The sequence below is a fragment of the Cervus elaphus genome, chromosome 4 (assembly GCF_910594005.1).
Source record: "Cervus elaphus chromosome 4, mCerEla1.1, whole genome shotgun sequence".
In the NCBI taxonomy this organism is placed as follows: domain Eukaryota; kingdom Metazoa; phylum Chordata; class Mammalia; order Artiodactyla; family Cervidae; genus Cervus; species Cervus elaphus.
Window position 1 is genome coordinate 64,602,096 of NC_057818.1, and position 23,397 is coordinate 64,625,492.

Below are 23,397 nucleotides of genomic sequence, written 5' to 3' on the forward strand. Positions count from 1 at the left end.
AAGGCCCAGACTTCTGGGTCTGGTAGGAGAAAGAGGCTGGGATCAAAACAACCTTGGCCTCATCAGAAAAGGAGTGAGTCCAGATCTTCCAAATTTCTCCCTCAAATGAAGAGAGCTAATTAGGATAGACACGAACAAGATTTCTCCCTCTTTAGGGCTTGCCTGATGGTTCAGTGGTTGGGAATCCACCTGCCAATGCAGGGGAAGCAGTTTCTATTCCTGGTCTAGGAAGATTCCACATGCCACGGAGCACCTAGGTCCCTCTGTCATGACTACTGAGCCCGTTCTCTGCAGCGAGAGAAGCCCCTGCAATGAGGAGCCCATGCACTGCAGCGAAGAGTAGCCCCTGCTCCCGGCAACTAGAAAGTTTGAGCGCATCGACAAAGACCCAGCACAGCCAAAAAGAATTTGTAAAAAAGAATTTTTAAAGAACAAAGATCCCTCTTTGGAGTCCTACAAGCATTTGAGAAATACCGTGTCTTATTCCGATTGCAGCAGAACCCAAGCACCACTTCTTACTATCCCCCCTCTCAGTCATCAAACACTGTATTCTTCCTAAATCCGACAGAGGATGAGATGGTTGGATGGCATCACTGACTCAAAGAACAGAGTTTGAGCCAACTCCTGGAGATAGTGAAGGACAGGGAAGCCTGGCATGCTGCAGTTCATGGGGTCGCAAAGAGTCGGACACGACTTAGCAACTGAACAACAACAACAAAATTCTATTTATATCTGTCACATTCTCCAAGCTCCTTTAGTTTTGCTTCACCCAAGCTACTGTTCAAGCCTCCTCCTTGGACTACCCTACCTGCAGCCCACCTTGACCCAGAAGGGTGCCTTGCTTTCAACATCCGGATCTGGTCCTGTCCTCCTCTGCTCAAATTCTTCCATATCCCACTCCACACTGCCCAAAGGTAACATCAAAGCCCCTGTCAAGGCTTTCAGTGTCTGACCCTCCCTGTATTCCCACTCTCAGCTCCATTTTACCCTCAGTTGTAAGCTCCCTGACACACATGGTTAACAGAACACTTCCAAGATCAAATGAGTTACTCCTGCCACGAATCTCTGTCCCACAGGTTTGTCAGATTTCTCCAGGACTATCAAAAATACATGTGACATGACTTGGGGGGAAATTCAAGGATCGTGCAACCCATTTTCTCCACCTACAGCCGCAAAAGCAATTGGGAAGAGATACTGCAAAAGAGGGAAGGGTCCCGCTGGAGGCGGGGGAGGGCTATCTAGAGCAGGCTTACTCCCTTTGGGGGAGGAAAAGCCTCGTTTCGGTCTCTGCACTGTCCACCCTGGAATTCCAGGGGACCTAAATCAATCCCCACCTTCTCGAACGGCGCCTCTCTCCCCACCCCACGCTTGACCCTCTTCTGGAATGCACCAGAACAGCTGTAGGACCAAGGGTGATATGCTGGCGATTCGAGAAGAACCCAAGCCGAACTGGAACAGAGCGTGGTGGGGTTCCTAGGTACGTTTTCGGGGCCACCCCCCGCCCCCTATCCTCTATCCTGGGGGACGGCGGACGCCTGGAAGGGCTGGAAAGCCAGTGGCCCCCACGTTTGGGGGTTTAGTGCTCGGATTCGCTCACGCCCCGACTAGGCTTTCAGAAGCGGACCTCGACCCCCGCCGAGTCCCAGGGAACGTGCAGTGGGCGTCTCGCGTCCCCGGGCTCGCCGCAGCGCCACGCCCTGTTTCGCGGGGCATGCCGGGAGAGAAAGTTCTCAGCCGCGATGCCAGGACAGCCGATCCGCAGACTCAGACTACAAGTCCCAGAGCGCATTGCACCTCGCAGCCCCGGCCCGGTCGTGGTTGCCCTTGGCAACAGAGCCTGTCTCTCCTCCCCTCCCACCCACAACAAGCCGGAACTGGGAAGCGCTTGCGAGCAGGGGGAGGGACAGGCTGCCACCAGAGAGAGGCAGAGACCCTGGGCAGAGGCCCAGGAAACCTGACCGGGCCAAACGTTCGGAGAGATCCTCCCAACCCCAGGACGGAGATGCCCAGGGTATTTCAGAGCCGGGGGTGGGGAAAGACTGAATCAGTAAGAGACGTGGAGGGAGGGAAAGACCTTCCACCCACCCCCCGTCCCCGAGCTGAGAGGGATTCACAGAGACAGAGAGACATACAGAGTGAGTGAAGAAGGGACAAAGATAGAGCTGGAGAGGGGAGAAGGAAAGGGAGAGCGATCAACTTCAATATTCAGAGAGGGACCCCCAGCGATGGAGAGAGACTCACAGAGTCAGAGAGTGGTCAGAGAGGAACAAGCAGAGAGGAACGGAGAGGGACAGAGAGAAAGCATCTGCAAAGACCAGGGGAGAGAAATGCAAAGAACCAGAAAGATGAGAACATAGAGAATGAGGCAGGGAGACAGACACAGTTTGACTCTCAAAGAGAAACACACGGGGGGAAGGGGAAACAGAGATCCATAGAGACAGAGACAGGGAGGGAGAAGGAGAGATTCAGGGAGACAGACTTTGGAGTGAGAGAGAGAGACACCCCAAGACCCGGGAGGGGGGTGGTCCACAGGGGGAGTGATAAACAGCTGGAGACACACAGCGAAGAAAAGAGAGAAATAAAGACAGAAATTCTCAGAGACAAGAAAAGGAGCCCAGACCCACCCAGAAAGTCAGAGAAAGCTGGAAATACAGGGAGAGGAACAGAGGCCGAGGGAAAGGGACACTCCCGGAGGGAGACACAGACGTACAAAAATCACAAGAAGCCCAGAGGGAGACTTGGGTGACATCCGAAAAAGTGAGACGCCGAGACTCCCTCCTGCTCACCGTTGGATCTCAGCACCAACACAAAGTTTGTGCAATGAAACGGGGAGACCCCTCAGACGGAGACCCTAGGGGAGTTGCGGTGGACTCACAGGAGTCGCCGCGGCACCCTGGAGGGGGTCGGAAGACGGGGCAGCGCGGCAGATTGGGGAGGGGGCAGGGCACAGAAGAGAGGGTGCCCCCCCCCTTCACCCGGCCTCCGGAGTGGGTGTGCGGACGTGTGTGTGTGTGTGTGTGTGTGTGTGTTGGAGACGGGGGGCATAGTCCCTGGGCTCTCCAGGAGGGTGGGGGGGGAGACGCCTTTAAGCCGAAACCCCGCCCCTCGGTCGTCATGGCAACGCCTCCCCCCGCCCGGGGCTCCCACATTTCAGCAGGTGCCGGAGCCGGAGCTCCCACCACCGCCGCCGCCCGTGCCTCCGGCTCCTCCGCGCCCGTGCTCTCGGCTCTCGCTCCCCCTGGCGGAGCCGGCGCGCCCCGAGGCTCCGCTCCCGGCCCCGCGCGCTCGGCTCCTGGAGGTGCCTCGCCCCTCTCACTCCCACCGCGGCATCTCCCGCCGGCTCTTCTGTCCTGCCGAGCCTCCGGCTAGTCGCCCTTCCACCTGTTTCCCCAGACAGGCAGGATCCCGGTCCCTGCTACGTTCCTGGGGCCATGTCCGGCCTGGGCCCCGGCGGAGGCGATTCAGAGGGCGGACCCCGGCCCCTGTTTTGCAGAAAGGGGGCTCTGAGGCAGAAGGTGGTCCATGAGGTCAAGAGCCACAAGTTCACCGCTCGTTTCTTCAAGCAGCCGACCTTCTGCAGCCACTGCACTGACTTCATATGGTGAGGGAGGGGGCTGGGGCCCCGGGGGATGGGGTCCCCTGATGAGCAGAAAAGAAGGGGCAGCGGCCCTGGCTCCTGGCCCCCCGGCTGGGCACGGGTTAGAGGCCGGCACTCCAGGGTCAGAAAGAGGGAGGCAGGCGTCCTGGCCTTCCGGGTCCGAAGGAAGGGGCTGGGGGCCTGGGCTCCTGGGTCTGAGAGAAGAGGGACACGGACGAGGGGGGCAGGATTTCGGGGTCCTGGGAAGAGGAGGCTAGCTGGGGGTCCGACAGGAGGCGGGTGGGAGTACGCGGGCCTCCCACGATCCGCAGAGGCGAGGGGGTCCAGCACCCTGTTCTGCACTGACCCCAGATCCTTGACTCTCACAGGGGGATTGGAAAACAGGGTCTGCAATGTCAAGGTAAGAGCTGGGGACCTGGACTCCTGGGACCCTCGGGAGGGTGGAGGCTGGGGACCCGCAGCCTAGGCTGCTTGACACACGTGTTCGCTGGTCCCCAGAGAGGCGCGGGGGAGCCCGGGGCGGGGGGTGTGGCAGAGACACTGCCTGCAGTGGGGGGGGGGAAGCTCTGACGGTGGGGCCACCGCGGAGGTGGCACTGGGGGCCCCTCCCTCGGCCGGCTCCAGGTGGGGACAGATATTTGGAGAATCTGTTGCCATGGGAACAGGGAGATTTGGGAAAGGGGAGCTGAAGGGGGGGCTGGAGATGCAAAGTCAGAGCCCCCCCCCCCCAGACTGCCGTTGCCATGACAACAACACCCGTCCTAGGAAGGGGCAGGCCGGGTGGGGTCACCGATGGGCGGGTGGGGGCTGGGTGGGGCCGGCAGATATGGGGGCCGGGGGAGGTGGGGCGAGTCCTAAAGTACCAGCTGCTACTGCCGAGAGCAGAGTGAGTCAGGGAGGGGGGCAGGCCGTCGGCGTCGCCCCCAGACTCACTTCTGCCCAAGTTGATGCTCTCTGTTCTGTTGAAGGACCTCTCTGTGTCTCCTCCCTTCTAGTCTGCCAGCCTCTCTCTTCACTTTCTAATCTCTGTCCCTGGATCCTGCTTTCTCTCTCTGTCTCCCTCTCTTGCCCTCTCTCTATCTCCCTCTCTCTCTCTCTCTGTCTCTCTGCCTCTCTATCTCTGTCTCCAGCTCTGGCTGTGTATAGACACTGGGTGCTCTGTGTTTCTCTGTTTCCGTGACTCTCTGCATCTCTGTTTCTTTCTTTGGATCTTAGAATTTCTGTCTCTCGGTGTCTCTCTCTCTCTCTCTGCATGTCAAGGTCTCTTTGCTTTTCTCTGTATCGAACCCTATGGAGATCCCTCTCTCCAGGGTTTCTTTCTGTCTGGGTCTTCCCTCCTTCTGATTTTCTGTCCACTGGGGTCTCTCTCCGCTCTGGGTTTCTATGATTTTTGCCTTCAGTCTGCAGTTTTGTGGTTCATCGACGATGCCACGAATTTGTGACCTTCGAGTGTCCAGGCGCTGGGAAGGGCCCCCAGACGGACGTGAGTGCCCGGACACCTGGTTCTCCCTCCTCGGGCCGTGCCCCCGCCCTCACCCCCTCGGCGTCCGTCCCAATTTCTCCTGCTATTTTTAAGGCTGGGAGGGGAGGGGGGCTGGAGAGATAGGGAGAGCTGGTCTGGCCCAGATTCCCTGCCCTTGGCCTGGAAAGGGGGAATGAGAGGGGACCGAGACTGGCTGGGGACCCAGGTGGGGGACAGAGAGGAGGCCGGGTGAGGGGACTTCGGTGCTGGAGGAGCTCGGCTGTGATCCAGGCACTAAGAGATTCAGAAAACAGAAGGATGAGGGGCAGAGAGACAGAGAGAGGGAAATTGATGCAAGCACTGAGATCCTGAGATAAGACAGAGAAAGAGAGCCCAGAGATGCAGAAAAAAAGAGACCCAGGCAGATTGGGGGAGGGGGAGAAAGCAAGAGCAGTGGAACAGAGTCAGCGACACTGGGAGGAAAGAAAAGGGAACCCAGAAGGACTGAGAGACAAACTCAGAGACAGAGGGGCAGACACTCAGAAAGGGAAACTAGAATAGAAAATGGTAGATTCAGGGAACTGCTTAGCAGGTACTGAGAGAGGGAAGCCCGAGAGATCCTGTCATATACACGCACACACATATGTGCATTTATAGATGCCCCCTCTGTATGTGCCATGCACATACATATATTTGCATACACAGACACCCGTGTGCACACACATATGTATGAATATTGTATATGCACACACACACAAATTTCCCCATGTTGCACACACATATGTGCATGCACACATCCCTCGTGTACGCACACACAGATACACACAACCATTCTCTCCCTCCTCTCCACCCCCAACATCAAGGGGCTAACAAGAACTGTCCACCCTGCATGCCCACCCCCGATCCCTCCTTCACTCTCTGTCTGGCCCTGGGGCTCCTCTCTGTGAGCCTCAGTTTCACCCTCTGTAAAGTGGGGCTGACCATCTAGTGCTGACCTGGAGAACTTTCCGGCATGATGAAAGCATTCTGTATCTTTGTCATCCAGCTGCCAACCACCATAGCTAGCCATCAAGGGATGGAAGTTTAAAATCCTGCTTGGTTTAGTCACTAATTTGTGTCAGGCTCTTTGCGACCCCATGTACTGTAACCCGCCAGGCTTCTCTGTCCATGGGATTCTCCAGGCAAGAATACTGGAGTGGGTTGCCATTTTCTTCTCCAAAAAATCCTGCTTAATTTTAATTAATACATAGCCACCTGTAGGATTTCCCTCATCCAATGGTTGACTCCACAGTCCCACTGGAGATGGCACAGGTTCAGTCCCTGGTCAGGGAACTAAGATCCCACATGCCATGCAGAACAGCCCAAAAAAAAGAAACAGCCGCCTATAGTTAGGGCTACCGTGTGGGATAGGCATCAATCTAGACGCCCCCAGGCTTGTTTTGACAGTTCAGTGAAGTCAGGCAGCATGAGACTAGCCCAGGGTTTGACACAGAGTTGGAGATGGTTTTATGGTTAGCAGATGGAGAAAGAGGCGGGTTGAGAAAGAGAGAGAGCACACCACGGAAGTCCATGAGGCATTCTGCCAGCTTGTCAGGTCAAGAAAACTGAAGTTTAGAAGATGCGACTTCTGAGAACATAGATTGAGCTCCACTATCTCCCAGCACCTGTATGTATTATGATTTGCTGCCTCACCCGCCCACTGCCACCACCACCAAACACTCCATCTGATTTGCCCAAGGCTCATTCCATGTACTTAACAGGGATCTTGTACATAGCATAAGAATGAATCTTCTCAACAGCGTATAAAGTTAGGTATTGTTCCTGTCCCCATCTAACGGAGGTTCTTGGGCCAGGACACCTGGGCTTGAGTCCCACCTCCACCGTGTGTTGGTTCTGTGACCTTCCAGAAGTTAATTTACCTCTCTGCACCTCTGGAGTTCCTTGTCTGTAAAATGGGGTTTAATAGCCATGCCCTCATCTGATAGGATTGTTTTAAGAACTGAATGAGGCAACTCCTTGGGTATGAATACCTGGTATGTAGTGAAAGACAAAATACTAATTATTATCACTGTAAAATTGTTACTATTATTGGTGAGGAAATGAAGGGAAATAGTGCAGACAAGGCCTTTCCTCTCTATCTGGCTTTCTTTTTTCTCTGTGAAGCATTAAGCTTTTATTCTTGTCAGCAACACAGATCAAGGGCTTAAGAAGTGCTCAGGGCTCCAGACGCATGATTGCATTCCGTCTGCACAAGAACCCTTTCAGGGAGGTCTCACAGTCCCATTTTATGGCGAGGCTCCCTGAACTTCTCGAAAGGGTGGTGTGGGGGAAGGTCACACAGCTGGGTCATGGGCAGAGTCAAAATTTAGACCCTAATCTTCCAAATTGGAACCCCAGTTCTGGCTCCCTTTTTAATGGCTACTTTCACCCTGAGAATAACCACAGCAGCTCCCTTGTCAGGTACCCTGCTGGGAATTTTCACCCACAGCATCTCATTTCATGTGGCAGGAACACTGGAAGCTCGGGTCAGCTAAAGGTCTTTAGAGGTTCAGAGAATGCAACTGCCAACACCTTTCCTCACCCAAGTACCATTCAATCCCCGCTGAACTTCTAAATAAAATCCTAAGAAGGTCTTGAATTTTCACCCTATAAAACTCTTACAGTGCACTCATAGAAAATCGAACCCGGGTCTCCAGCATTGCAGGCAGATTCTTTACCATCTGAGCCACCAAGGAAGCCCCAAAGTGTTCGTCACTCATTTGTGTCTGACTCTTTCCGACCCCATGGACGGTAGCCCACCAGGCTCCTCTGTCCATGGAATTCTCCAGACAAGAATAATGCAGTGGGTAGCTATTCCTGTCTCCAAGGGATCTCCCCAACCCACAAATCAAATCCGGGTCTCCTGCACTGCAGGCAGATTCTTTACTTTTGGAGCCACCAAGGAAGCCCGCTTAGAAAAATGCAAATATCAAATTTTTTCGTACTCAGACATTGCTGAGGGTGGAAGGAGGAATGCTTTTCCTGGTGTCTTAAATTCATGCTTAATTGGAATTGAGCTATGAGCACTGCTTCAAGATATAGATTGTTTATTTCCATTGGGCAGATAAAGACACTAAGGCTCAAAATCGGGCGTGTACCTGAAATCACACAACTGGGGAATGGCCCAGCTCTTGATTAAACCCAGGGCTGTGTGGGGACTGCAATAAAATCACCAGTAACAACCATGGCAGTAATGACAGCACTAACACTGCCGAGCACGTTTGACCAGACCCTGCTGTGTGGTTCACACTTAACCTTTGGGATACCTGGGTCCCTAAAACTGAGAGGGCATAGTCTCCATCCCACACGCGGCTCAGAGAAGGCTGGTCGTCACTAGCCAGACATTGAAAGAGGCTGACCGTGAATGATCCGGGGTTCGTGGTGGCCCACAAGTCCTTAGAGAACAGCTTGTGGAAGACTATGGGGTAGGGACTGTGGACCTTGGAAGCCTCCACTTCCTTCAGATTCTTCCCAAATTTCCACCTTGTTGGTACAACCTTCCCTGATCACCCTATTTCACATTTCAATCCCCCCCACCCGACCCCTGACGGTGCGCATCCCTGCTCCATCTTTGTCCAGAGCATCTGTATCCATACCTCATACTATATATTCTGAGATTGTTTTTATGGGGACTAGTTTTTAAAGTCTTTATGGAATTTTGTCACAATATTGCTTCTGCTTATGTTTTGATTTTTTGGCCCCAAGGCATGTGGGTCTTAGCCGCCCCGCCAGGGATGGAACAGGTACCCGCTGCACTGGAAGGCAGAGTCTTAACCACTGCACCACCAGGGAAGGCCCTATATATTTTATTTGTCGTGTTCATCTTCTGTCTCCCTCCACCAGAAAGTAAAGTCCACACGGACTGCAGTTTTTATTGGTTTTGCTCAGGGTCTCAGTCCTCGCACCAAGAAAAGTGCCAGGCACGCAGTAGGTGCTCCATAAATACTGGAGAGTGAATGGGTGAGGCGGACCAGCAGGAAGACTGGGAGAGCAGGGCTGAAGAGGAAGAGTGGGGAGGGGCGGTGCTTGTTCAGGACGCCCTCCGGCCCCCTCTTCTGACCGACTCCTCCCGACCGCCCCCCACCCCAGGATCCCCGGAACAAGCACAAGTTCCGTCTTCACAGCTACAGCAGCCCCACCTTCTGCGACCACTGTGGCTCCCTGCTCTACGGACTGGTGCACCAGGGCATGAAGTGTTCTTGTGAGTCTGCGAACCCGGCACTTCGGGGCCCCTGCAAAAGCGCAGAGTAACGCAAGTGGTGGTGGGGAGTGGGGGGGAGCATGGAGGAAGGGAAGTGGAGCCTGGAGTTAAAGGCGGGACCCGCAGTCCCACCTCCCAGTTCTGTCCCACCCGCACCAGGCTGCGAGATGAACGTGCACCGGCGCTGTGTGCGCAGCGTGCCCTCTCTGTGCGGCGTGGACCACACAGAGCGCCGGGGGCGCCTGCAGCTGGAGATCCGGGCGCCCACTTCCGATGAGATCCACGTCACGGGTGAGACCCCGCCTCCTCCCCTGGCCCCGCCCCCTTCATCCCAGGGACTGGGTCGAGTCCACACGAGCTGCCCGCCCACTCTCACCGACCCAGGGAAGCCACGCCCCCTCACAAAGGTCACGCCCGCACCGCTGACCCCGCCTGCACCGGCTGAGCGCCACCCGGCCATGCCCCTTTCCTCTCGAGGCCCCTGGTCTCCAGCCTTGCTTCTCCTGATGGCTGTTCTAGGCATCAAGGTCCTGGGGGTGGAGGTGGGTGCGGACGAGAGAAGAACTGGTCCCAAGGGAGGTTCCGGTTTATTACATGGCTTCCCAAGTGGCACAGGAGACATAAGAGACCCGGGTTCCATCCCTGGGTTGAGAAGATCCCCTGGAGGAGGGCATGGCAACCCACTCCAGTATTCTTGCCTGGAGAATCTCATGGTCAGAGGAACCTGGCGGGCTACAGTCCATGGGGTAGCAGAGTCGGACACGACGGAAGTGATTTAGCATGCACGCCCTGGTGATATGGCCAGGATCCTAAGGGAGCCAGGGACTTTGGGTTTGATTTCTGGGTCACTGGCTGGGGAAAGGGCTTCATGCCCCATCTTCTGGGTACTGGAGAAGTAAAAGATTTTTTTAAAAGGGAAGAAAAGGAAACAAAAAACATGGGTCATGGAAGAGGAAGTAGAGAGATTGGAATTTGTGACTGTTGGCTGGGGGAAGGCTCCCGGGCCTCTCCCTGGATCTTAACTCCATCTGCCCTCCTTCATCTCCCCCCTCAGTTGGTGAGGCCCGGAACCTCATCCCAATGGACCCCAATGGTCTCTCCGATCCCTATGTGAAGCTGAAGCTCATCCCAGACCCTCGGAATTTGACCAAACAGAAGACCCGCACGGTGAAAGCCACGCTAAACCCTGTGTGGAACGAGACCTTTGTGTTGTGAGTCTCGGGTGCAGGGGAGGCCCGGTGATGACTGACAGAGAACGGTCTGAGAGTCCTAGTGGCCCACAAGACTGCAGAGAGCAGGTGGTAGGATAGGAGGAGGCCCGCAAAGGGAGAAGAAGGCGGTGGGAGGAGAAAATGAAGCGACTGAGAAAGAGGGATGGAGACCCAGAAGGTGACCGTTTTAGAGTTAAGACAAGAGATCAGAGAGATTAGACAGACCCCGAGACTCAGAGGAAGAAACATAAAGCCAGGAGAGACACAGACGGCACGGGGCGGTGTGTGATAGGTGGGCGGCAGGAAGAGAAAGAGAAGCCAGCTGAGAGAAAGACAGAAGGACGGTTCTGGAGGGAGAATAGGGGAGAGATCCGGAGAGAAAAGCCCAGAGGCACAGATGTGAAAGACCAGGAGGGGGACTGAGAGAGCGCTCTAGGTCGACTTCGGGCCCAGGTGGGGAGAGGGACCCTCTTCGGGAGGACCCGGGGTGGGAAGACCATCCGCAGAGCAGGAAAGAGGCCCCAGCTCAGGAGGCTTATGGGCTCCTGCAGCATTGAGGGTGCGGAGGTCGGGGAGCCACGAGCTGGCCCCTCACTGCGCCCCTCTCTCCCCGCAGCAATCTGAAGCCCGGGGACGTGGAGCGCCGGCTTAGCGTGGAGGTGTGGGACTGGGACCGGACCTCCCGAAACGACTTCATGGGCGCCATGTCCTTCGGCGTCTCGGAGCTGCTCAAGGCGCCGGTGGACGGCTGGTGAGGGGCGGGCGGGGGCGGGGCTCGGCGCCGGCATCCGCGTGTCCTTCCCCTGGGGTGTGGTCTCTCTCCTTCCGCAGCCGGCATCCGCGCCTCCTTTCCCGGGCATGTGTTCTCTCTCCTCCCGGACGGACGCCGTCCTCTCGGCCTCCCTGGGCTGTTTTATCCTCCCCCACCCCCGTCCCTCTCTTCTTATCTCACTCTTTCTCTCGTTCTCTCTGTCTCTTCCCCCCTTCTGATGTCTCTGCCTCTCCCTTGGGTGTCCCCCCACCCCCACCCCATCCGTCTTCCCAACCCCCCCCCCCCCCCCCCCCCCCCCCCGCCACCCCGCTCTGGTCTCCGTCTGTACGTCAGGTACAAGTTACTGAACCAGGAGGAGGGCGAGTATTACAATGTGCCGGTGGCTGACGCCGACAACTGCAACCTCCTCCAGAAGTTCGAGGTACCCAGACCCTGGCTTCCCCGGCCCATCCCAGCCCCGGGGAGCGCAGCCTCCCACAGTTCAGAGCCGGCCTTCCCCAGACTCCATCACTGCTTGCCCACTGGTCTGGGGACGAAAATTCCCAGGAGACCCTGGAGTTCTTTCTGCTTTTCTAAGGGACTGCTGGGAATTGGAAGTCCTATCCATCCAGGACTTCCCAGGTGGCGCTGGTGGTAAAGAACCCTCCTGCCAATGCAGGAAACACAGGAGAGGCGGGTTCAATCCTGTGTTGGGAAGATCGCCTGGAGGAGGACAAGGCAACAGACTCCAGTATTCTTGTCTGGAGAACCCCATGGACAGAAGAGCCTGGTGGGCTACAGTCCATGGGGTCGCTAAGAGTCAGACACAACTGAAGCTAACTAACACACATGCACACAAATCCATCCCTATGGCTTGGGGATCCGGGGGCCCCCACCCCCTGCTTTAGGGCCATCGTCTGCCTCTCCCAGGAGGCTCTGACTCTGATTTCTTTTCCCCCAGGCCTGTAACTACCCTCTGGAACTATACGAGGTGAGAAGAGTCAGAGGCTTGGGTTGGAGGCAGCTTCATTCCCGTGGTTTGTATCTGTCCCTGACACATCTCATCCCTCTCATATCTGTCTGCATTGCCACACGCATGGGTGGAGAGCATACCATACCTAGGGGCAGGTCTTGTGTTTGCTGAGTAATCTGCGCTCTCTGGAGGTCAGTCTGACCCTCAGGCAATTCCCTAAGGTAGGGACAGCATCACAGATTCCTTAGATTCAGGGATGCTGAGAGGCTCTGGGGCCCTCTAGCTATCAATTCTGGGTCCCGTGTTTCTGGCATTCCATGGACTGCGGGGCCTGGCTCTGGAATTCTGTGGTCTGTCATTCCAGGCCTGTGGGTCTCGGATTCTGTGGTTACACTTCTGTTTCTTCCTGGCACTGAAGAAGGAGCAGAGCTCTAGGAGATGTAGGTCCAAAATAGGGTTCTCTCTGCCACCTGCAGCTCCTGAGGCAAGTGTTTTTATGCTGATCGCATTGCAGTCTTCAGCGTTTCTATTGTTGGGGGATGGTAGGAGGTGCACAGCGGATGGGAGGATCCCAGTACACTTGGGGAACTTCCATTGTGCCCCAACTCCCCTCTGGGCTGAATTAACCTTGGGGAGCAAAGGTCAGGATCCCCAGCTGGGGCCGTACCCAGCCTCTGTGATCTGTGTTTAATGACTTGTGGGGAACCATGGCCTCAGGCGCCCTGCCAGCCAAGCCATGTATGTATGAAGTGAAGTCTTCCAACTGGCCTGGGATGGGCCCCAAATCCCCCACCCCCAGCTCCCCACCCCACTGTGCGCCTCTCCATAAGGCCGCCAGTAGTGTCTGTCATCCCACCCCGGGAAGATTCAGGAAAGGGGCTCTCGCAGACCCAGGCCCTTCTCTGTTCCTGACTTTGTGGGTGTGTCCCCCCTGGAGTGGCCCCTAAGGACCCACTCTTGTTGGATGAGGACTGGGCAGGGCCGCCCCCAGAACAGGGCCAGCCCGTGAGCTGGAAAAGTCAAAGGCGTCTGAGGAATTCCCAAGGGCGTGGTGTGTCTGGGGCACTTTCAGTTTCACAGGTTTCCTGCCCAGCACAATCCCTGGGTCAGGGAGATCCCCATGCAGAAGGACATGGCAGCCCACTCCAGTATTCTTGCCTGGGAAATCCTGTGGACAGGGGAGCCTGGTGGGCTCCAATCCCTGGGGTCACAAGAGTCGAACATGACTTAGCGACTAAACTACCAGGGCACCCAAGAAGCACAGAGGTTAACCCAGTCTGGCAGGGGCCGGGGGAGGTGATCAGGGAGGACTTTCCTGAGGAAGTGACACCTGAATTGCTCCTTGACTTTTTCTGTCCATTTCTCACTGTGGCCTTTCTCTCCTCCATTGGTTTTTGGTTTGGTTTGTTTTTTTTTTTTTTCACTTCCTGAACACCTATTTCCTGAAGTTTTACATAAGTCAAGCCCTATTCTGGGAGTAGAATCAGGCCATACCCTGGGGAGCTCCTCTTTCAATGAAAGTTACAGATAGGGAAGGAATGTATTTGATCAGGGAGATGGCCTCGGACACTGGGGAGTCCTAAACCTCCGGCAGGACCTGAGAAAGTCAGAGAAAAACTTCAACAGGAAGTACAGGATTCCCTGGGTAAAGGAAAAGGAGGACAGATTTCCAGACCAAGGAAGGAACACGTGCCCTCTTTCTCTCTTTCTTCCCTGTTGGCTCAGACAGTAAAGAATCTGTCTTGCAATGCAGGGGATGTAGGTTTGACCCCTGGGTGGGAAAGATCCCCTGGAGAAGAGAAAGGCAAGCTCACTCCAGTATTCTTCCCTGCAGAATTCTACGGACAGAGAAGTCTGGCAAGCTACAGTCCACAGGGTCCCAAAGAATCAGCTATGACTGAGTGACTAACACTTTCACTCTGTCATTTCTTCTTTCAAAACAAACATTTTTACTTGAGCCCTCTGTGTGCCAGGCATAGTTCTAATCACTGGGGATATAGCAGCAAACAAGAAGAGAGGGGGAAAAAATACACTCCTGCCCTCCTGGGAGGAAGACATTAAACAAAATAAAGGCACTGATGATCCTGTGTTAGACAATGATGAATGACTATGGAGAAAAACAAACGCTAAAGATAGGGAGTGCTGTTTTGTGAGACTTTACAATAAGCAGGGAAGGCTTCACGGAGAAAGTGACCACTGGGCAAAGAGATAAAGGAGATGAAATAGCCGTAAGGATAGCTCAGAGCCTTCCCAATGGAGGGAAGGTCACGTGCAAAGGCCCTGAGGTGGGAGCAGGCCAGCTATGTCTGGGTTCAATCCCTGGTCAGGGAACTAGATCCCACATGCTGCAGCTTAGACCCAGCGCAGCTAAATACGTTCATTTTTTAAATAAGTAAATAGACCAAGTGAGATGGGAGGGCACTGGAGGTGGCCCGAGATGGTTTTGATTCAGAGAAGAGGACTGCCTCTGTGTTGAGAACTGACAGTAGGAGGAGGAAGAAGGCATCATGGAGGTCCAGAGGTGAGTTGCCGGCAGCTCGGCCGAGGGAGGTAATTACGGTAAGAGCGTTCAGGTTCTGAATGTGCTCTGAAGTTAGAAGTTCAGGACCTGCATTCAGCACTCGACTCCAGACCCAAGCCGCCTGCTGGGTGATGGTGGAGAAGCACAAAGGAGGGAGACACAGTCTCTGGCATTAATGAGTTTTGATTTCTGGCTCTGCTTTTTACCTGCTGTGTGGCTTTGCGCAAGTTGCTTACCTTCTCTAAGATGGGAGATCGGGTGGTGGCGCTGATGGGGAGGATTGATGGCATATAGTAAGCTGTCTAAGTGCTAGCTGAATACTAAACTCTCCAGGCAAGTGTGCTGAGTCTCTTCAGTCGTGTCCGACACTTTGAGACCGAAGCCTGCCAGGCTCTTCTGTCCGTGGGATTCTCCAGGCAAGAATCCTGGAGTGGGTTGCCATGCCCTCCTCCAGGGGATCTTCCTGACCCAGGGAGTGAACCCACATCTCTGATGTCTCCTGCATTGTCAGGCAGCTTCTTTACCACTAGTGCCACCTGCGAAGTCCAGTGTTAACCGTTCAGTCGTGTCCAACTCTTTGGGAACCCATGGACTGTATCCGCCAGACTCCTCTGTCCATGGGGTTCTCCAGGCAAGAATACTGGAGTGGGTTGCCGTTTCCTTCTTCAGGGGATCTTCCTGACCCAGGGATCAAACCCAGGTCTCCTACACTGTAGGCAGATTTTTTACTGTCTGAGCCACAAAGGAAGTCCAGTAAAACCTCCAGGCTATGGGAAATCAGGAAAAGTCCCTAAATCAAAGATGGGTGTGGAAACAGCTTTTTTTCTCTCTCCATCTTCCCATCTCTGTGTGTCTCCGCTTCCCTTTTGTCCTTGGATGCTGTCTCTCTGAGGGGCACCCCCTTATCCCCTTCCAGGGTCTGACTAGCTCTGCATGTCTCCCCTTTCTCACAGAGGGTGCGGACGGGTCCCTCCTCCTCTCCCATCCCCTCCCCATCCCCCAGTCCCACCGACTCCAAGCGCTGTTTCTTCGGGGCCAGCCCTGGACGACTGCACATCTCGGACTTCAGCTTCCTCATGGTTCTAGGAAAAGGCAGTTTTGGGAAGGTTGGATTCCTGGGGCTCCGGGGGAAAGGGAGGATGTCTGGGGGAGGGGTTGGGTTTCTTAGGAATGAAATCAGAGTCTGGGGAAGGAACTAGGCTTCTGAGCCCCCAAAGATGGCTTGATGGGGCCTCTTGAGTTCCTGGAAAGGAGAGACCTAAAGATGTGGATACTTGCCCTGAAGGAGTGGCTGGCCACGTCAGGGCATCCGGAGAGTGAGAGGGGGGACCGGCATTCTGTTTCTTTGTTTCCTTGAAAGGGAAGGCTAGGGACCAGCGCTCTGGGTTCCCAGATGGACTGGGCCTCTGTCCCTAGGTGATGCTGGCCGAGCGCCGGGGCTCCGATGAGCTCTACGCCATCAAGATCCTGAAGAAAGACGTGATCGTCCAGGATGACGACGTGGACTGCACCCTGGTGGAGAAACGCGTGCTGGCCCTGGGGGGCCGAGGCCCCGGAGGCCGGCCACACTTCCTCACCCAGCTTCACTCCACCTTCCAGACTCCGGTGCGAAAGGAGGGGGCCCCAGGCTGGCTCAGGGGCCCTGCCTTATCCCTTCCCCCTCAACCCCCCAGATGCATTCGCATTGGCTTTGAGAGTCTGAGTTTGGGGGAGGGCAGAAGAGCCCTGCGGACTCTGAAGGGGCGTGGCTGGCTCCTCAGTGGGTGTGGCCAGCACGCAGGTGGCGTGGAGGGCGTGGCCAGAGGGCTGGGAGCCTGAGTGGGCGTGGCCTGAACTCCCTAGGGGTTGAGTGGGTGTTTCTGGAGTACCGGCTTCTGGAGTAAAAGAGTGCGTGAGTGAGCTTGCCTACAACTGGGCTCTGCGTGATGAGGCTGTCACTCGTGGGTTCTCAGTTACGGAGTCATCAGAAATAAGGCGTTTCCGAACACTGTGAAATGGGACAACAAGTCAGAACTGTCAGAGGTTAGAGAGGGCGTGACTCTACTTTCAAGAGCTCTGAGTGGGCGTAGCCAGCTTCCTGGATTTTTTTTTTTTTTTTTTTAATTAGTATTGGGAATTCCCTTCTGGTCTAGTGGTTAGGACCGCCATGCTTCCACTGCAGGGGGCCTGGGTTCGATCCCTGGTCGGGAATTAAGATTCCCACAAACCGGCAAGGTGCAGCCAAAAATTTAAAAATAATTTAAAAATTAGTATCATTTGCAAGTGAAGCCTGAACAGCTTTGGCCCCTAGCTGGTGGCCAAAACTGCATGTGTGAGTGAGTGGATATGGAAAGAGGTTTCAGTTTGCCTGAGACTTCAAGCAAATGGTGGACCTCAATCTTAAATCCTGGGAAGGGAGGAGGGGAACACCCGACAGTTGAGAGTAACAGAGGATGGAGTGGGTGGAGATTCTGTGATGGCGGGTAGGCGTACACAGTTGCCCTGGATTTCTGATTGCATGGGCCCAGAGCCTTCCACGCTGGCCTGGAGTGGGCAGGAATGGACGTTTCCCTCCCCTGATGGATGTATCTTTGCCTCTAAGCCCCTGTCCACCCCCTCCCCAGGACCGCCTATATTTTGTGATGGAGTATGTCACCGGGGGCGACTTGATGTACCACATCCAACAGCTGGGCAAGTTTAAGGAACCCCACGCAGCGTGAGTCTTGGCCAAGAGAGGAGGGTGGGGGGAAAGTGGAAGGGAGCGGTGTCCCGCCTCTGGCCTCCTGACCCCCCGCCCCCTCCTCCAGGTTCTACGCCGCAGAAATCGCCATCGGCCTCTTCTTCCTCCATAACCAGGGCATCATCTATCGGTGAGCAGTCCCGGGCCCTTCAGTGGAGGGAAGGGATTCGAGCTTAACGGCTCCAGGCTGTTAACTCTCTCCCCCTTCCTGCAATTCCTCCCTGCTGCACCCCAACCCACCCGCAGGGACCTGAAACTGGACAACGTGATGCTGGATGCCGAAGGACACATCAAAATCACCGACTTCGGCATGTGTAAGGAGAACGTCTTTCCCGGGAGCACCACTCGAACCTTCTGCGGGACCCCGGACTACATAGCCCCCGAGGTAAGCCCACCTCCCCGGCTCTTAGAGCTCTCCAAGCTCGCTGCGTGGACGTGCCTGGGGGTCTAGTGTTCGTAATGTGGGGACCTGACCCCGGGGTCTTCACGGGAGTCATGGACTGTTCCAACCACCTGAGTGTTGTAAGTGGGCGGGGCTGGGTCTCAAAATAGGCAAAGTGGGCAAGAACTGTGGGTGAATGTTCCGAAAGAGCGGGACCCCCTTTAGGGATTCTGGAGAACAGGACCTGTTACTGGACTGTTCTAAGAAGCTGGGGGAAGAGTCCCAGTGTACTCTGAGGGGGTGGGGCCCATCCTACTAGAACATTAGGCTTGTGGAGGCTGTCCCCTGAATATTTCAAGTGGGCAAGAATCAGCTCTGACTTTGCTGGGGGGTGTGGCTAATGATCGGACTGTATATTATATAAGCAGACTGAGAGCAGGTCCCGACTTTTCTTCTTGGGAGAGGTGGGGTTGATGGTGCTGTCCTGGATCTTTCTTGGTGACTCTGTGCTTCTGCCTGAGTAACCAGCCAGTGGTTTCAAAACATAGCTGCTGGTCAGCATCACCTGGGAAGATTTCGAAAAATACACACAGCTTCCCGCCTCTGACTCTGGTCTGTTGTGGCTGGAATTCTTCAGGGCTGGCGACAGCTATCTTTAACCAGTCAAGAATCTGGTATGTGTCCAGATTTAGGACTCTCTGGGCTCTTGAAGTTCTGACATTGTAAGGAGAGAGTTCAGTTATCTAGATATTCTAGATGCATGGGCGGAACTTGCAACTTAATGCTGAGATCGTCTTTATGTTGGAACCAAAGGAATGTTCTGAGTAGGAAGAATCTGCTTCTCAAATGTTCCAAAGGATGGAGCCAAAGCGTTCTGAGTGTGAAAAGTTTGTGCTGAAAGCATTTAAAGTCGGGTAGGGTTTCCAGGTGGTGAAGCTGGAGGGGCCCACCTTTTCTTAAAACACAAATGACAGTTGCTCACCTTTCTCCCTCCCTGCTAGATCATTGCCTACCAACCCTACGGGAAGTCTGTTGATTGGTGGTCCTTTGGGGTTCTGCTCTACGAGATGTTGGCAGGACAGGTAAGGGACGCTGGGGAGAGGCTGGTTTGGCTAAAGGCAACACAGAAGGGGTGCCACCTGTTACATGGCCTAGCTCAGGAGGAGCAGGTCAGGAAGGGATGTCTTTAGGCTGAGTGTAGGAAGCTGTGGGGAGAAGTCCGTCTACTAGAAGAGCGCTCTCCGTGGTTCTGAAACATTGACTTCCCACAGGCTAGGGGTTCTTCCCCCTTTTTGTGTCTTGGACCCCTTTCTGAGAACAATGCTTTTAAACACATGAAATAAGATAATAGCATTACAGAAGAAGTCAATCATATTGAAATCTGGCTAACAAAATGTTAAAGGCTTGATTGAGTCATTTAACCAACTAAATAAATTTAACTTAAACGTGTGTGGTTGTCTAAGGGTATTAGAATATGGACTTATATGTGATTCACTACTAATGAATTAAATGGTATTAAATAGTAATATCTCACAAGAATAGGAAGCAGGTAGAAAGGCCTGTCAGTAATTTTAAAGTAGAGATGACTGTTTTGGTTTTTTCCTTTGAGATATCTGCAACCCTTATAAGAAAATATCGGTGATTTCCATCAGTGATAAAGTCGCAACTACTGCTGGGGTTTCTTTCCTAAATTTATAAGGCTGAATTTCAATTTTAGATTCCAAAAAAATAAGAATGCATGTTTTTTTCCCATCCAAATTCAAGGACCCCCCACACACACACACACTCAGTTGTAGAAACAGACTCCCTAGACCCCACAGTAGAATCTTTGTCTGGATACTGCTTTTCCAAATCCAAGAAGACTGGAGGCCACTCATCCAGCCAAGAGAGTGCTTTTACAATTTTTTCCTGCAGTTTTTCTCTCTTCTATTTAAATGACACATTGCCTAATTAACACCTTGCTGATTTACATAGCAGATAAAGAGAGGCAGAGCAGCAAAGAGGTGCAGAGAGCTGAAGCATCTCAGATAGAAAACAAGAGCCTCTGAGAGTGAGAAAGAAATAGCTTTGGCGGTCTGGTCATGTTTTTCTCCAGGAACTGGGGGCGGGGGGAGGGGGTGGCCGGGGCGGGCTCTGCTTGTGGTGGGCAGGTAGTCAGGCCTCTGACTCTTTACCGCCTCTACTTTCTTAGCCACCCTTTGATGGAGAAGACGAGGAGGAGCTGTTTCAAGCCATCATGGAACAAACTGTCACCTACCCCAAGTCACTTTCCCGGGAAGCTGTGGCCATCTGCAAGGGGGTGAGAGCCCCTTGACTCCCAGATTCTCCAGGCCCACAACCCACATGCCCCACGACTGCCATCCAGGACTGCCCACACAGTATCACTGCACATTAGGAAAAGGCTCCCACTCCTCAAGTCGATTTACTCCCATCTGCTGAAAAAGCTTATATAGCACAGAGATCTTGTTAGAACAATCACATCCTGCCTTGCTGCCCCAGGCAGTCCAAGGGCGGCCTCTACCCTGTCCTGGACTCCCCGCCTCTCCCCAGCTCAGGGCAGGCAGCGCTCAGCCGAGTGGGTCAGTCAAACCTAACTCCTGCCACTTTTCCTCCTGCGGGATCTGGGGCAAGTCACTCTGGGAGCCACCGTCTCCTCCTCCGGGGTTGTGGAGTGAAGGCAGGAGAAGGAGCCGAGCCTACAGCAGATGTTAGCAGGCTTCTGCTTCGAGCTCCTGTCTCCACGTCTCTCTGACCACATCTCTCTGGGCTTTTGTCTCATTCCTCTGCCTCCATCTGCACACGATGGGTGTTCTGTGTCGCTGCCTTGTTGTTTGCTTTTTCTGTGTCCTTCGGGGTCTCTGTTCACCTCTTCTGTCTTCTTCCTCCTCTTTCTGGGTCTCTATTACCTTCTCATCCACCCCCCTTCACACACACACACGCACATGCACACGCACACTGGATCTCCATCCTTCTCCTTCTGGGTCTCTCTCATCTTCTTTTTCTGGGTCTATATTACCTTCTCACCAACTCCCCTTCACACACATGCACACGCACACATGCACACGCACACTGGATCTCCATCCTTCTCCTTCTGGGTCTCTCTCGTCTTCTTTTTCTGGGTCTCTATTACCTTCTCACCAACCCCCCTTCACACACACAAACACACACACACATGCACACTGGATCTCTATCCTTCTCCTTCTGGGTCTCTCTCATCTTCTGTTTTGGGGTCTCCATCTTCCCCTTTCTCTGAGTCTCCTCCTTCATATGGGGTCTTCATCCCTCTCTCCGGGTGTTTGTTTCCTGAGTCTCCCCCACCCCTTCCCCTCTCCTCCCTTCTCTCTTCTCCCCGCTGAGTCTTTCCCTCCTTCTGGGTCTCTGTTCTGCCTTTTCTCTGGGTCTTCTCTCTCCCACCTTCTTCTCTTCTGCCACTTTCCCTTTGGGATGTTTTCCCAATCGTCTTCCTCTCTTTCTGGGTTTCTCTGCCACTCAAACCTTCACACCCTGATCTTGCTCGTTTCTTTGTCTGTCCCCGGGTCTCTGGGTTTGAGTTTCATCTACCCCGCCTCATGTATCCCCCCTTCTCCTCTTTCTCTCTCCCTCTCTTCTCCCCCCCCCCATCTCTGCACCCCACCTCGGTTCATTCTTCTCTTTCTGGATCTCCATGCTTGTCTCTCCCTATTCCTCCTTCCTCGTCTTCCCCCCACCTCCCTGCCCTGTGTTTCTCTGGGCCTCCTTGTCTGGGACTCTGTCTGTCTGTCCGTCTCTCTCTGTGTTCCCTGCAGTTCCTCACCAAGCACCCGGCCAAGCGCCTGGGCTCGGGCCCGGATGGAGAACCCACCATCCGCGCTCACGGCTTTTTCCGCTGGATCGACTGGGACAGGCTGGAACGATTGGAGATCGCGCCTCCGTTCAGACCCCGCCCGGTCAGTGCCCTCCCGGGAACACCACGCTGGCCCCTAAGAGGGTGGACCAGCCTTGCGTTCCGATGCTTCATGGTTCGCTCCCGGTGTTTCCCGCAGTGTGGCCGCAGCGGCGAGAACTTCGACAAGTTCTTCACTCGGGCGGCGCCGGCCTTGACACCCCCTGACCGCCTGGTTCTGGCCAGCATCGACCAGGCCGAGTTCCAGGGCTTCACTTATGTCAACCCGGATTTCGTGCACCCGGATGCCCGCAGCCCCATCAGCCCAACGCCTGTTCCAGTCATGTAATCCCACCTGCCGCCACCAGGCGTCCCCACGGCTCCCTCCTCCGCCCCGGCCTTGGTCCTCGCCTTACCATGCCACCCCCGTTTCCAATTCTAGACCTGGCTCCCCAGCGTTCTGGCCTCTGCCCCGCCCCTCGGGCTCTAACCGCCCCGCCCAAGCGTTCCTGGCATTCCGCACTCCCAGTACGATCTCTAGAGTCTTACCGTGCGCTAGATTCTGCTGCTGTTGAGCCCTAGATTCCGACCTGCCTGAGCGTCCTGGACTCTGTCCCACCAATTTACAGAACCGCCGACACCATCCCAGTTCTTCTTCTTCTTCTTTTTTTTATTTTCGTTTTGTTCTTCCTTCTTCTTCTTCCTGGGAAATAGTCTCATGGGGTGGGCTGTTCTAGACTAGGATTCCAGAACATCCCCCACCTCCGAGGCCCCACCCACCGCCGCTCCAGTTCCGGAGTAAGTGGGAGGCTGTGCCCCCTTGCTCCAGTGCCCCTGTTCTGCGCTCTAGGGATTCCTGGGACGTATGGAAGATACCCCCCCCCCCAGTCTGTTCTCCTTCAGCTTTCGTCCCAGGCTCCCCCACCCCCAGACCCATCACCGCATGGCTCCTCCAGTCCTGCTTGGAACCCCACCTCTACCCAAATGCCTGCCACTCTTGGGACTCTCTGCGATCCCCTCTTCTGCCCGGCCACAGCTGCTGGAGAATAAATTTGGGATGCTGATGCTCAAGCGTTTGGATGTTTTTCTTCTAAGCTTGGAGAATGAAGGGGGATGGAGGTGGGACGGTGACTGTACAGAGAAACACACACATAGAGGGGCTGAGTAGGAGGCTGCGGGGGGTGGGGGGCAGACGCAGAGACCCATAAAGTGAGAGAAGATACCCATGGCATGAGCGCAAACAGCAGAGACCCAGAGAAAGCAGAGACACACAGAGAGAGGACCAAAGTGGACACGGGAACGAAAAGGCAGCTGTACGCACAGACAGCTGAGCGTGTCAGGCAGAGATCGGGAGCACAGAGACACAAGCCCACACACATTTGCCCGGAGCAAGGCAAAGCTCCCAGGCACACAGGACAGGCTGAGTCTCGGAGGCTGGGAAGTCGGAAGAGGGAAGACAGAGGCAGCCCTGCCATTGAGAGACCGTACGACAGAGAAACCTGTGAGCTTAAGGCTCAGCGACGTGAGGCGTAGGGCGGACAGACGCACCCTGCGGGCCTCTTTCCCTTGACCCACTTGCGAGTGAGGGGCGTGGAGGGGACAGTCCCAATAGACTACACTTCCCAGCGGACCCTGTGGCAGACCCTCCCCCCAGGCGCGGCCCCCGCCGCCGCCAGGG

The 23,397-nt window shown here is 54.8% G+C and overlaps 1 protein-coding gene across 4 annotated transcripts; it reads left to right on the forward strand.

Moving 5' to 3' along the window:
• Window positions 1–94: 94 nt before the first annotated feature.
• PRKCG (protein kinase C gamma) lies at window positions 95–22,790 on the forward strand. Of its 4 annotated transcripts, none has more exons than XM_043900080.1 (20): window positions 1,915–2,011; window positions 3,155–3,298; window positions 3,394–3,601; window positions 3,967–3,998; window positions 4,999–5,081; window positions 9,189–9,300; window positions 9,460–9,591; window positions 10,355–10,511; window positions 11,128–11,262; window positions 11,617–11,704; window positions 12,224–12,253; window positions 15,710–15,862; window positions 16,173–16,361; window positions 17,360–17,451; window positions 17,543–17,605; window positions 17,722–17,860; window positions 18,859–18,939; window positions 20,049–20,156; window positions 21,643–21,783; window positions 21,880–22,790. In XM_043900080.1, the coding sequence occupies exons 3-20, from the start codon at window positions 3,432–3,434 to the stop codon at window positions 22,066–22,068; spliced, it is 2,094 nt and encodes a 697-aa protein (XP_043756015.1). In that variant the 5' UTR covers window positions 1,915–2,011; window positions 3,155–3,298; window positions 3,394–3,431; the 3' UTR covers window positions 22,069–22,790. The 4 variants fall into 4 exon arrangements, with proteins under 4 accessions (XP_043756018.1, XP_043756014.1, XP_043756015.1 ...); XM_043900081.1 differs by having other exon boundaries at window positions 3,398–3,601; XM_043900083.1 differs by lacking the exons at window positions 1,915–2,011; window positions 3,155–3,298 and adding an exon at window positions 95–1,477.
• The last annotated feature ends 607 nt before the right edge of the window (window positions 22,791–23,397 follow it).

What these genes read in the sequence shown, in the direction of transcription:
- PRKCG (XM_043900083.1), top strand. Translation starts at nt 3,432, where the DNA reads ATGTCCGGCCTGGGCCCCGGCGGAGGCGATTCAGAGGGCGGACCCCGG. An exon ending in CCAGGGCATGAAGTGTTCTT is followed by an intron (nt 9,301 to 9,459) that starts GTGAGTCTGCGA and finishes CACCCGCACCAG; the next exon opens with GCTGCGAGATGAACGTGCAC. An exon ending in CGGACTACATAGCCCCCGAG is followed by an intron (nt 17,861 to 18,858) that starts GTAAGCCCACCT and finishes CCTCCCTGCTAG; the next exon opens with ATCATTGCCTACCAACCCTA.